General features: G+C 41.8%; 1 protein-coding gene and 1 pseudogene across 1 annotated transcript; both read right to left on the reverse strand.

Moving 5' to 3' along the window:
• Positions 1 to 1288: 1288 nt before the first annotated feature.
• LOC115664009 (L-type lectin-domain containing receptor kinase IV.1-like) lies at positions 1289 to 3777 on the reverse strand. Its single transcript, XM_030585961.2, has one exon. It carries the CDS (start codon positions 3540 to 3542, stop codon positions 1539 to 1541), a length of 2004 nt encoding a protein of 667 aa, XP_030441821.2. The 5' UTR covers positions 3543 to 3777; the 3' UTR covers positions 1289 to 1538.
• Positions 3778 to 5093: 1316 nt separating this feature from the next.
• Positions 5094 to 13210, reverse strand: LOC115664010 (L-type lectin-domain containing receptor kinase IV.1-like; annotated as a pseudogene).
• Positions 13211 to 14188: the final 978 nt, after the last annotated feature.

Below are 14188 nucleotides of genomic sequence, written 5' to 3' on the forward strand. Positions count from 1 at the left end.
ATACTCTTTTATTTATATTACTTGTTAAAAATTATAAAATAATAACAATAATAGTAACAACAATAACAATAACAATAACACAAATTAAAATTAAGAACAATCTCTTTTGCTTACAATATTTGCTTTAGTAGGAGATCCAAGCTTGGAAAGACTTCTAGATAAGTAACGTGGGGCAATTGCTTTTTATGAATTTCCATCTTCATATGGTCCCACATTGACTAATTTTGTGGTGGTGGGGGCTTGTTTGGGCCTGTAAAATCAACCTATAAGAAAATATTCTTTTGAAAAAAATCCACTCATGACACCGGTCTTTCTTATGAAAAGTCAATTCCAGGGCGATGCCCACTGCCTCGTTTTCCTGCAAAAGCAAAGGCAAACGCACACCTTCGTCTTCTCATCACCGTGTATACCAAGAAAAATTCGTATCCTTGTCCTCTACTTGACGCTAAAACGGAACGTTCGTTCATCTTCTAATTTCCTAGTAGCTTAGCTTATACGACGAGTTCGGTTTTCGAATCCTGAAACGGCGCAAACTTCTGCTACATGACATTCTCTTAGACTCCGAGGCGACGTTAATCCATCCGTTCAGCATTCGGGGGAGGAAGTGCATCATTATGTATGGCATGCCATGAAAATTTTTACGTTCGCTTTCTTAAAAGCCAGTCAAATTCGGAGGGCCACGAAGTAAAACATTGCGTCAACGACTCGCGAAGAGAATACGTAGAAAGATCCGACATCATGCCATCGCTGAACTAAGCTTACAATATAGCTGGTTCGAGGAAGACAAAAGAATTTTATACTCAACGTATAGGTCGCACATGCACTTAAAAAACCCTATCCTCGAACCTCTCTTTCTCTCTCTTTCTTCTTCTCTCTGTACAGTCATTTTTTTGGCTTCCACCTGTTCCCCTCTCTTCTTGATCTGCAACTTGAGAACATGGCCACCAACCCACTCTCTCTCTCTCTCTCTCACTCTTTGAGGTCAGCACCACCACCGTCCACTTCCATAGCCACGTCCATGACCACCGCAACTCCGTCATGACCATTTCCAGATCCGTCCTCTTTCTCTCTCTTTGGCGACGATACGCCGGGGAACGAAAAGAGAGGAGCGACCGACGCGGCTACGAGAGATGGCGACGAGGAGCGTCTGTGATGGGACTCGATGTAACAGAGGGGAGAGACGTGATTGTTGCAGTGCGGCCAAAAAAATGAAGAAAATGAGACGGGAGTAAAGGAAAATGAGAGGACGAGAGAGAAAAAAGATATTTTCAGTGAACGACACCTGCGGTGGAGCAGCCAATGGCAGATGCCGCGCCGGTAGCTAATTTGAGCCATATAAAATATAAGAGCGTGTATTTTAGCGATAATTACACGGACTAGTACCAGAATGACTCATACAGCCTACGTATTCTAGATCTGCACATGATCTCATCTTGCAACTAATCGATTTCTACAAGAGAAGAAAAATGCCAGTGGACACATATCGATGTTCCCCAAACACAGAGGATGGAATTAAATTAGAAACTAAACCATGAGGCTCATCGTCCACCTGAGAGATGCGATTCTGCGACAGAAGATGAGTGCGCAGATGCCTTGTACATGGAGGACGGATAAGACATGGCCAAATCATCAAAACCTTCGCAATGAGCGAAGGTTAACCCACCGGAGCAAAGGCCAATGGATGACAATTCTGGCATCGGAAGATCGCCCTCCAAGTACTGTAAAACTTGACGCATGCTCGGCCTCATCAACGGGTCGGAGTGGGAACACGTTAACCCGAGTTTCAGCACCAACTCCATCTCTTCTTCCACAAACTCCGCCCCCAACTTCGGATCTCTTGCCTCGAGAATTGCGCCTCCGACCCAGCAAGAAAATACCCAGTCCACCAATATCACGTCCTCTGCTTCCCGAAGCTCTATTGGCCTTCTCCCGCAGGCAACCTCGAGCAAGAAAGCTCCGAAGGCATACACGTCGGTGTTCCTAGTGGCCTTGCCGGTTCGCGTGTGCTCAGGAGCGAGATAACCGAGCGTTCCTACCACGTGAGTTGTTTCAGGGTCGGTTCCATGGTCGTATAGTCTCGCAAGCCCAAAATCTCCAAGTCTTCCATTTAAGTCAACATCTAGCAAGATGTTGCTCGCCTTTATATCCCTGTGGATCACCACTTGCTCCCACCCTTCGTGCAGATAAAGCAGCCCAGATGCCACTCCTTTGATCACCCTGAATCTTTGCCTCCAATTGAGGGTGACCTTTGGTTGGTTATAGAGGTACTTGTCGAGGCTCCCATTGGGCATGTAGTCGTAAACCAAGAGCAACTCCCCTTTCCGGCGGCAGTAACCAAGGAGCGACACTATGTTGCGGTGACGGAGCCGACCGATGCTGATGATCTCCGCTACGAATTCTCTCATGCCTTGTCTCGATTCATGGGAGACCCTCTTCACCGCGATCTCTATCTTTGATGTGGGTAAGATTCCTCTATAGACTCGACCGAATCCACCCGTTCCTAATAGCTCTTGCTCTCGGAATCCTTTTGTCGCAATATAAAGATCTTTGAACTTGAACCGATGTGGGCCGTAGTCCCTCTCCCAATCTTCAAGGACCTCGGCAAATTTCCTTTTCCTTCTTATCACATAAACTACGCTCAAGATCAGCATCGATACAACGAAAAGAACCATCAGTGGTAGCCCTATAGTCAGTACTTTCGACGTCTCCTTCTTGCCAATCCGAGGAAGCTTAGGAAGTTGGGACAGGGCAAGTGCCTGAGCTTCTCCATTTACCCTGAAGCTCCAACCCAGAACATAGTGAGAAGTTAGGAACGGACCGGTCGATGACGAGAAGCCGACATACATGCTCTGGTTGATGATCGACGAGAGATCCTGACTAAGAGACAAAAGGGGAGTCTGTGGTTTTTGCACATTGATCGGAGCCAATGTGACTTTGATCTGCTTTTCCGTGCCATCGTAGTCCACCCAAACTTGCATTGCTTTACCGCTGATTAGAGTCAAGTCCTTGAACTCCCCACCGTCTGCATAATACCCCGCTGGAGTTGAGTTTGCTGATGTCAACCTGTTCAAGTCGATTCCGACATGATTATCGTTAATGTCCTGAAACTCGCTGTTCAGGATCGTGTCGAGTTCCACCCCAAACACATGATTGGTGTTCTTGCCGTTGTCGGTTTTGTTGAACATGCCGAGGTATTGGTTCGCCAGGGACCCGGGGAGGCCACTCTGGGGCGTGACCACGAAGACGATCCCATGGCCGCTCACAGACGCGTACTGACGTTGAAACGCGAAGACGAACGTGGTGGAGAAGGAGAAGACGGAGCCGTTCGGCGAGTCCTTGAACCGGACAGGGTCGGGATGGAAGGCGTGGCCCTTCTGCTCCATGGTGTCATTGGTCAGCTTCAGGAGGCCATTGGAGGTGACCCCGGCGAGCCCATCGAGGCTCAGCTTGGCCGATCGGAAGCCGTTGTACACGAAACTGGTCTCTTGAGCGTAAGCCAACACTGCTAGCAGAGAGAGCACAACAAGAATCTTGAAGAACATGGCTCCAGCTCAAAATTCTGCTCAGCAATTAGCTGAAGAAGGATGCAGTTAAGAGGGCTATAAAAATCCAGAAGAATCTTTATCTTACGACGTCAAACCAGTAGTGCAAATTTCAAAAATATCTGCTCCACGTGAGTCCAATGAATTGATGAATGTCTTGGACTTTCAATGGACGAATAAAACAGTGTCCTGTTCATAAGGCAAAGAGGACGTCAAGGTGAGAACGAGAGAGTTTCGATTTCATAATTATTTTGGGTAAAATGGGATTTAGTAAATCCGGATGGTCATGCACGGAAACGTGGTGGTGAGCTATGTAGGACAGCCGACAATGATTAGATTGCCACGTTAACAATTTTCAAGCGAAAATTGATCTGAAGGACTATATTGGACTTTCGTGCAAAGATTTAAGATTAAATTTGCCAAATTGAAAACTTTAAACTGAATTGACATTCATACAATAGTTTTACGATCGAATTGAATAAATTTTTCCCCTTTTTCGATACGTTCCCTTAAAAGGTTATGGCATGATCATAGTGGCCATTGTATAATTATGATATACTTAAATGAGAATGTCTAACGTGGAATATGGTGAGCGGTGAATTCGCCGATGGATGCCAATTTTTGCCCTGGTTTGTGGACCATAAAATTGCTAGGTAAAAGTGGGAAAATATTAATAAAGAAAAAGACAAAGAGATGGCCATAGAGCAGAGGTTGAAAGTTCTAAGTGGCAGTTGATTAGTCTATTCTTATAAAAGCATTGATAATTTAACTTTTTTTTGTTGAATTAATAATTTAACGTTGCTTCCTTTGTACAAGTCCATCGAAATTTCATTTCGTTATATATATGAGGAACAATTTGGAAGAAGTAAAATTCTTTTCTCCAATAACTAGCAAAACTGCATATGTGTGTGTGTTAAAGGAAAGAAGAAAACAAATTAAATTTGCGTTGAGAGAGTGATAAAAATGAAAATTAATATGGGAAAGAAAGTTAACTAGTTGATAGATGACAAATTTAAATTCAATTTTAGGAAATAAGATATTTTATCTGTTTAGTTATACCATATCATCACAACACAGCTTAACAATCCACGCAGAATTTTATGTATTTCTTAGTGATAATTTGAGATTGAAATCAGCTGTAAAAAGTAATATATTTTTTATATAGAGAACACCCATATACTTATTAAAAGAAACTTTAAAGCTACGGACTTTGTTTTTCTTGTTATGGATAATAAGGGTGGGGGAGGGTGACCAACATAATTAACCTTCTTAGCATCACTATGAGGGTTTCATCCTGTTACATAAAATAAGTTTGTCATAAAAAAAAAACTCAATGGTTTCAAATAGTAATTAAAGTTCAATAGAGGGTGATTGATGACCAATTAAATTATTAAATTCAAATATCATTCTATGTTAATTTATCAAGTGCTAAGTGCACGTACAACCGCACGCTGATATTATGGGGTCTAGCCCATAGCCCATCGTCTTTGTTTGAACAAAGTTAGAAGACATCTCCACTAATATAGTGGCCCACATAATCAAAACTTTGTTTTACAAACAAATAACCAACAAGTTATAGAGGTACTTGTCGAGGCTCCCACTGGGCTTGTAGTCGTAAACCAAGGGCAACTCCCCTTTCCGGTGGCAGTAACCGAGGAGCGACACTATGTTGCGGTGACAGAGCCGACCGTTGCTGAGGATCTCAGCTATAAATTCTCTCATGCCTTGTCTCAATTCATGGGAGACCCTCTTCATCGTGATCTCTATCTTCGATGTGGGTAAGATTCCTTTATAGACCCGACCGAACCCACCCGTCCCTAATAGCTCTCGGTTCTGGAATCCTTTTTTCACAATGTAAAGATATTTGTAGTTGAACCGGTGTGGGCCATAGTCCCTCTCCCAATCTTCAAGTGCCTCGGCAAATTTCCGTTTCCTTCTCATCACATAAACTACGCTCAAGATCAGCGTTGATATACCGAAAAGAACCACCCATGGTAGCCCAATTGTCAGTACTTTCGACGTCTGCTTTTTATCGATCTGAGGAAGCTTAGGAAGTTGGGACAGGGCAAGTGCCGGAGTCTTGCCATTTACCTCGAAGCTCCAACCCAGAACATAGTTAGAAGTCACGACCCAACCGGTCGATGACGAGAAGCCGACATTCATGTTCTCGTTGATAATCGCCGCGAGATCCCGTGTAAGAGACAGAAGGGGAGTGTTTGGCTTTCGCACATTGATCGAAGCCAATGTGACGTTGATCTGCTTTTCTGTGCCAACGTATTCCACCCAAACTTGCATTGCTTTACCTCTGATTAGAGTCAAGTCTTGAACTTCCCCCCATCTGCATAATACCCCGCTGGAGCTGACTTTACTGATGTCAACCCATTCGAGTCAATCCCAACGTGATTGTCGTTAATGTCCTGAAACTCGCTCAGGATCGTGTCGAGTTCCACCCCGAACACATGATTGGTGGCGTTGCCATTGTTGGTTTGGTTGAACATGCCGAGGTATTGGCTCAGCAAGGACCCAGGGAGGCCTCTCTGGGGCGCGACCACGAAGGCAATCCCGTGGCCGCTCAGAGTCTTAAACTGAGTTCGGATCGCAAAGACGAACGAGGTGGAGAAGGAGAAGACGGAGCTGTTCGGCGAGTTCTTGAACTGGACTGAATCAGGATGGAAGGCGTGGCCCTTCTGCCGTCTGGTGTCGTAGCCCAGATTCAGGAGGCCATTTGGGGTGATCCCGGCCATCCCATCGAGGCTCAGATCATCTGTTTGGAAACCGTTGTACCCGAAACTGGTCTCTTGAGCATAAGCCAAAACTGCTAGCAGAGAGACCAGAACAAGAATCTTGAAGGATATGGCTCCAACTTAAAGTCTGCTTAGCAATTCGCTAAAGAATGATGCACTTACGAAAGCTATAAAAGTCTAAAAGAGTCTTTTTCTTACTACATTAAACGAATGATGCAAATTTCAAAAATTTCTGCTCCACTTGAGTCGTATGAATTGATGAATGTCTTGGACTATCAATGGACGAATCCAGTAGTGCCCTGTTTATTAGGCAAACAGGACTTCAAAGTGAGAAAGAGAAGAAGGTTTTGTTAGAAAGTCCAATCAAAATTTTAAACCGATAAGTGGAGAAAGACTACATGTATCTAAGGAGTATAGACAAGAGGTTCTTTTAACATTTCTCTCATGTGCCACCCGGCCATGTGGAATTTGATTAACGAGTAAACACACAGGCGTAAGGGGTAGTGAATCTGATACCAAGATAAGAATAAAACGGAAAAGAGAATAGAGTAATTTATGCATATTCTGATTTATTATGATAAATAGTACATTAAGCTTTATGAGATGACTATTTAAAGTAACAACATACTATGATATCAATTCTCATAACTCAGGATATGCACAATCAATGAGATATATGCATAATCCTGAAAAATATGGAGAACTAAAGAAAATATCTTAAGTGACGTCAACTGGAGTTTGAATACATTATTGTCAACTTATGGAAGAAAAACTGCTCCAGCAAGCTAAGTGACAACAAGTTGACGCGGTTGCGGTGCAGGGACAGCATAAGAGGTCGATGTGGCTACGGCGCAAGGTTGCAAAAGAAATTGAAGTGGCTACTGTGCAAGGACAGTAGAAGAGGCTGACAGGCTACGTGGTAGGCTACTAACATGATCGATTTTGAGAGAGGGATATTAGTAGTTATTGAAAAAGGGAATGACATGAGATGAGATGTGTGTTCCAAGTGTGCACCCGGTGCAATGTGAATCCAGTGCACTCAAAATCTCCTCATGATTGCCTAAGATCCAATACCAAGATAAGAGTAAAGCGAAAAAAGAATGGAGTAATTTCGGTATATTCTGATTTATTCAGATGAAGAGAATATTGTTGAGAAAACCTCCTTACATATTTTGAGAATGACAAAACTGTACATGATTTATAACAATTTTGATAGTTGTAAGATGCGTTTATGTTTCAGGTAATACTCAAGTTGAAAAGATTCCTTGTGACTAGGGCCCGTGTGGTTCAACTTTACAAATGAGCTTTGGGGAAATACAAATACCTTTAGCTTAAAGCTCATCGGGGAAATACAAATTGTGTTTGGTAAAAAATCCTTTATAAAGCTACTTTGGTCCAAGTACTATTTGGCAAATCTCTTTTTGCAAAGAGCTTAGGGATTTTTTTTATTTAAAAAAAAACTTACCCTTTGTCGGAGTTAGCAAAGGGCTACGGCCGCCAGCGAGCCAAATTTAGCGCCGATGGCCGTCGCTCGACATCGGGCGACCCCCGGCGAGGGTCGCGTGATCCAGGGCGACAGCCGCCTGGGTCGTGCAACCTCAGGCCTCGTCGCCTGGGGTAGCGCGACCCAGGTGACGGCCGCCTGAGGTTGCACGACCCAGGTCACAGTCGCTTGGGGTCGCGCGACGCAAGCGACCATCGCTTAGGCGATCGTTCGACCTCAGGCGACCATCGCCGAGTTTGTGTAACCTCGTCGGCCCTTTGGCGTCCTGATCTGGTCTCATCGGTTAGCCAGCCGCCCTCACGCAAAGAAGATGAACAGTAACAACGAGGGGCAAAATTGAAATATTAAAGAATTAGCAAGGCTAGTTTGGAAAAAAAAAATTGGTTTCAGCATTACCAATGTTGGCTTTCGGCCAAAACCCCATTGGGAATGCTTGTCAAACGCCTCAACATTTCCCCAAGAGGCTTTCGAGGCCGAAAGCCCCTTGGAAATTGTAACATCCTCAATTTCAGTCCCTGGGAAATGGCTATGATTTAAGTTTGGTAGTTTTTCAATTGGAACCAAGTTTTACTCTTGTTCTGGAAAACCCAGTTTCGGATCCTTTGTACCCCTTCGTTTTGTTATTTTTGTGGAGACTTTTGTGATCCGAATTTACAAATACTTCCTTCATGAAAGTTTCTCCAAACATCTTGACGTTTTACATATTTTAATTTCAGAATTTTTGGACTTGATATGAGTAGTACAGCAACCTCATTTCCGGACCGTGTAAAACTGCCCAGAATGGGTATTTCGGTGATGTTCATACTTTCTTTATTTTTTACAAGCTTTTCTGGGCCGATTTTGGAAAAGTTTCCTTCACAAAAGTTGTTGAGAACTTATTTTTTATAAAATATATAAATTTGAGAATTTTTAGAGATGATTTAGATTCTAAAAAGAGTTACTTTGAGAAGCAAGAATTCTGTTCCAGCGAATTGTTTTTAGTCTATCTTTGAGCTATTAAAAGTTGTGTTTACAAAAAGATTTAGATTTCATATTCTTCATGAGAAATGTTTGTTAAGGCCTTGTTTATGACATATTCAAATTTGGGAATTTTCTTAGTTCATTTACTATGTTTTTAAGCCCGATTTCTAGAACAGTGTAAAATTGTCTAGTTTTGTCAAATTTCAACGATTTATCATTTTCTATATGAGAACATTGGAATTTCGAATTTATGTCTTCTAGTAATTTAATGTGCACCTTTTGAGCTTTCAAATGAGTTATGCTAAGCCTTGATTGAAGGTCGGTCGAGGGAGAAGCCGAGAGAGAGAGAGAGAGAGAGAGAGAGAGAGAGAGAGAGAGAGAGAGAGAGAGAGAGAGGGGAAGAGATTTAGGCCATTAATTGCTTAGATTTTGCTAGATCTCCTCATCATTTTATTTTGGTCTATGTTCATTAATGCCATTAAATGGCCCTTGACTTAGAAGCCCCATTCATGATGACAAGCCTTAATTAGTTGGACTTTGGAGGCACCATCATCATGACATGCATTAATGGCCATTATTACTCTTGACTTTGAGGCCCCTTAATAATGAAGAGCTTTAATGGCCTTGAGTAGGGAGCAAGAAAGAACTTCTATAAATAAGAGAAGACACCACTTGTATGGCCACCCTCAAACTCTCTCACGCCACTCTCTCCATTCTCACGCCATCACCATCTTCTTCTCATTTCAGGCCCAAGAAAGAGAGACCCACCGAATCTTCCCTTTCTTTGTTCGGCCAAACAAGAAAGCTCACGCCCAAGAACCGATCACGACCCCACCTTCCACGTGCTCAAGCAATACGCCAAGAATCGCCCGAGACTCGTCAAGGCTCACGTGCTCACCCCACGCCAACCGTTTTCTCTAGTTCTTGTTTTATTCCATTGTGTAAGTAAACTTCCTAATATCGGAAAAGGAAGTTGTGATGCGTTGTGATACGGTTTGCTTGGACCGTTTCTCGGTCGTTTGGTTGGTCGTAGTTGGTTCAATCCCTTGATTTGACCATCTTTCATGTTTGATGTTTGTCTTGAGCTAGAACCGAGATTTGGCTGGTAAAGTGCACACGTTATAGCCATGCGTGGTGTTCTCTTGTATGAACTTTGCTATTGATCTGCCATTGATGCGGGTGCAGTAAGAGCCGACTTATGTTAACGGCGATCCCATCGTCCTCGCTTGATATTAGTAGGTTTACTTGCTAAGCCTCCCCGACTCATCCCCCGTTGTTTCCTTTTCAGGTCCGAAGAATGGCGTCTCCCCCGACCCGGTTCGGCAACCCTGTGGAAATGAGAGCTAAAGTGCTCATCGTGATAGATGCCCGAGAAGGCCGAGCCTACCGCCGGATCACGAAGTATGTGATGGTCGATGAGGGCCTAACGGACTTGGTGCCTCACCCGTACATAGCATGGCATGGCTACACTGACGGAGAATGGGTTGGACTCCCACGTGGGTTCAATGGACCTTTTTACGGCGCGGGCAGGCCGACTCCGGGGCATGCCACGGGTGGCGTGTAGATCAGCCATGCGAATGGGAAGCGGGGAGGAGATGTGGATGGAGTTAGAAGCGAGAAGATGAAGTAGAGGGGATAGGATCACCCAAGCCGAGTTTTGCTATTCATAGTCGGCTAGGAACAGATGAGCTTCTAAAATATGCGTGTAAAATATGTGATGTTTGCCATGGCCCGAAGGGCTTGTTAAAATATGTTTGCATGTACTGTAAACATAAGGTTTGCTCATGATGTTGCTTGTCTAAATTCCGCTGTTGTTCTGAATGTGATTGTCCCAAGTTTACGTTTTCGCTTTTTCTTATTAAAAAGATAACAATGAACGAGACGTCACGTTAATGACTCCGAGGTGGGGGCGTTACAGGAATATTGAACTAAACGGGGCCTAAAAGACCCATATGAACAAGTCTAAAGAATAAGAAGTTAATATTTGGCTTGGGAGCATCAGGGGCTTCTGTCTACATAATCCACCGTATAATTATTGTTTTATATTGACGTGGATATCAGCAAATAAACTGCGTGGATATTAGCAATTGAACTACGCAAAAACTAGCAAGGTAACTCAATGGAAATCAGCTAAGTTACTGCGTGGATATTATAAAGGATTATACTTGGATATCAGCAAGGCAAACGCTGGATATCAGTAAGGCAAAAGGCTGGATATTATCAAAGTTTACTTGAATATTAGCAGGCCCTGAACATCATCAGAGTAATGCAATGACTGAATATCAGGAGAATACTTTTTATACCTATGATGACAATCTTGTCACAAATATTGAGACTATTATACCGAGATATTTTATCTCATCACAGATAGCTTGTGATCTGGTATGGATTCCTTTCTTAAAAAAATGTTGATTGACCTTCCACCCTGAGATTATCTTTGTGACATATTTAATCACGCAAATTATCCTATTGGATTAACAATCATTGCAAAGACAAGATTCTTTTTATAATTATAGAACTCTACCCGTGGAAACCAAAATTTGTTTATATGGGTGACCAAATCAACGGCTACCCTAATCTTCTTGTCATTTGTCCAACGGCTAGCTTAGAGACTGATCCTCGCGAAGATTGCCCAACGGGAAGTTTTGGATGCTGAGGAGTATATAAAAGAAGATCAAGATGCCAAGGAGAGATAGATCAAGAGAGCACAAATTCCAAAGTTCAAGAAAGCTTCACATATTCTTATTTGTCTATTTCGAGCTTACAATTGTAATCATTTGAGAAGAAGTGACAGAGTGATGTTGCGTGCTTAGGTGTGAGATTGTGAGATCTATCAGCTTGAGTTTTAGCAACACTTACTTTGTAGAAAAGGGCTTAAGTGTTAGCAGGCACATGCAACTGTAACTTCTCATCGATTATAGTAGAATCTAGTAAGTAGGCTGTCAACGTGGAAGAGTGGATATAAGCTTACATTAAGCCAAACCACTATAAAGCTCTGTGTGCAAAGTCTTCTATCTCTATATTTACATTTCCTTATTGCTTGATAGAAATATTGCACTTAATAACTTGGATATTACCAGTTTCTGATAATACTCATAGTCTGTTTTGTTAACACTTGAATATATTCACCTTGACATCTCTAATTCCGCAATAATTGTCAAGATCTCGTGAAATCACCTATTCACCCCTCTCTAGGTAATATTGTTAGCCTACTTCAAACATTAACCTATTTATAGGCTATATGAGATGACTATTTAAGACAACAAGATATTATGATATCAATTCTAATCAATTAGGGATATGCACAATCAAGGGAGATATATGCGCAATATTAAGAGATATGAAAAATCAAATGATTTATCTTATTTATCTCTAACATCATCAAAATATCTCACATCGCTTGATTATGAGATTTATATGCTCTTTGTATACTTGTGGTCTCCTCCACCGATCAGCTAAGCTTTTGGGTTGGAGATTTTAACATGTTATAAAGCTAGGTTTTGTCCTAATTTATTTTTTGTGTGTGCGCCGGTTCTATTGATCAATTTAATGTGTCATTTCTAATCTGGCTTGTATGTGTCCCACATCACTTGATTATAGAGTTTATATGCTATTTATATTGTTATCTCCCTTCACCTGTAAACTTAAAAAGATTAGATGTTCTAACTTACTGCATTTGTGGTCGCAAAGACTCTGAATGAACAAATCCGACCGATACTACTGACTAGTTCACAATCTAACTGCTTTGGACATTGCGAGAAGTCGCAGACTCCGAATCAGAGAACGACTTTTTGTCACAACTAAATGTGGGGGGAGAGAGATTCAATGAAGGTGGGCGTGACAAAATCAAAAGCCCGTCAATTTTCTTCCGATCATAAATGTGTGATCGTGCCACTTGTAAGACAAGTGGTCCAAGAGAATATTTGAGGTAGGATAAAAAGAAAATTGGAAAGATGAAGGCCACAAAAGTCCACCGTTTCCGTCACCATTTGTAGGCTGGTCTGTGCATGGTCCATGAAAGTTCGAGGAGGAAGTCTTGCTCAAACGTTTTTGGAGCTCTTGTGGTCCATAATGAATCGTTGCCTCATTCCTGGTCTTCTTGAGACACTCCCCATAAGATATTTTGTGTACCTAGGAATGTAACAAGAAATAGCATGGGCAAATCTTATGGTATGTGAGAACTTCTATTGAACTTTCCAGATTCACACTTGGTTTGAATGGTGTGATTAGATAGAAAAAAAAATGAGATTTGGATAATAACGAGAGAGATCAAAAAGGAAAAGATTTGAAGAGGCTGAGTTATACTGTTGTTAAGATGCTAGCGAGGGGAAAAAGGGAAAAGAATGCATTATGTTATAAACATCATAGCCACTGCTATGAAGAAACCGATTCTCTCTCTCTCTTCCCAGAGTAGTCTTTCTTGTCTCTGCTCTTCTTCTACCTCTTGTTTTCTCCGCCATAACCACTGCTAAAACTATTGACACCCACGAGATTCGATAGATGGATTTGGCCGCTGACGAACGAACAACTTCTTGAAAAAGAGATGAGCTTTACAGTTGCCGGATCCGCTGAATCGAAGACCATCACCAGCGTCAACAGAGATGATGAAATTCTCGACCTACTTCATCACAAGCTGAATGGTTGTTGGAAAGAGATAGAGAGGGAGCGCCTGCCCAAGTATAAATGATGAAGAAGACTGATTCGAGCCATTCAAAACACTTCAAACTCCTTCAATTTTGTTACAATTCCTAAATTTAGGGTTAGGGTTTGACAAACATTTGTGATTTAGCCCCCATTGGTTAATTTGAGGCAAACAAATGGGCCAAACAAGTCGTTTATGCACTATTTTGCTGATTTTATTTTACCAACGAGCCACGTCAGACAGTTTATATTTAAATTAATGCAACATCAAATTTTCCGGCTATACAAATCGCTGATGGCACTCAAGTGTACGATTTTTAGTCAATGTGACACTCAAGTAATCGAAAAAAAGTTATGATGAACACCATACGAAAGTTATGTTCTAATTATATTCTACTAATCATTCATATAAAAACTAAATAGATAATTTAATCAAGAAATTACTTATATGTTCCATTTTTTTTGTTCTTCTTATATAGTCATAACAATTTACAGTTAATTATACTTTTCATTGGAACACTTCATACATATCCTCAGAAACTAGAAGAGATTTACATCAATTTAGTGATGTGGTTAACTGCTAAAATACGCTTATTCAAATGGGTACCAACATCTGGCCTTGTTACACCTAACAATGCTCCATTACTATTGTCTAAAACAAACTTTTTATGTAAAGGGGTAATAATCTTTGAGCTCCGTTTTTTTTTTTTTTTTGGTCTGGAGCCTTTGGGCTTTGTTTACTCTATTCCTAGTTAGAGGAGTCCTCACGTGATGCCTTTGATTGGTGAGTTAGGTTA

Source organism: Syzygium oleosum, unplaced genomic scaffold (genome assembly GCF_021117445.2).
Source record: "Syzygium oleosum isolate NSW1041296 unplaced genomic scaffold, Sole_v2.1 Sole_v2.09, whole genome shotgun sequence".
Lineage (NCBI taxonomy): Eukaryota > Viridiplantae > Streptophyta > Magnoliopsida > Myrtales > Myrtaceae > Syzygium > Syzygium oleosum.

Coding starts and splice junctions, on each gene's coding strand:
- LOC115664009 (XM_030585961.2), bottom strand. CDS start 3,542: ATGTTCTTCAAGATTCTTGTTGTGCTCTCTCTGCTAGCAGTGTTGGCT.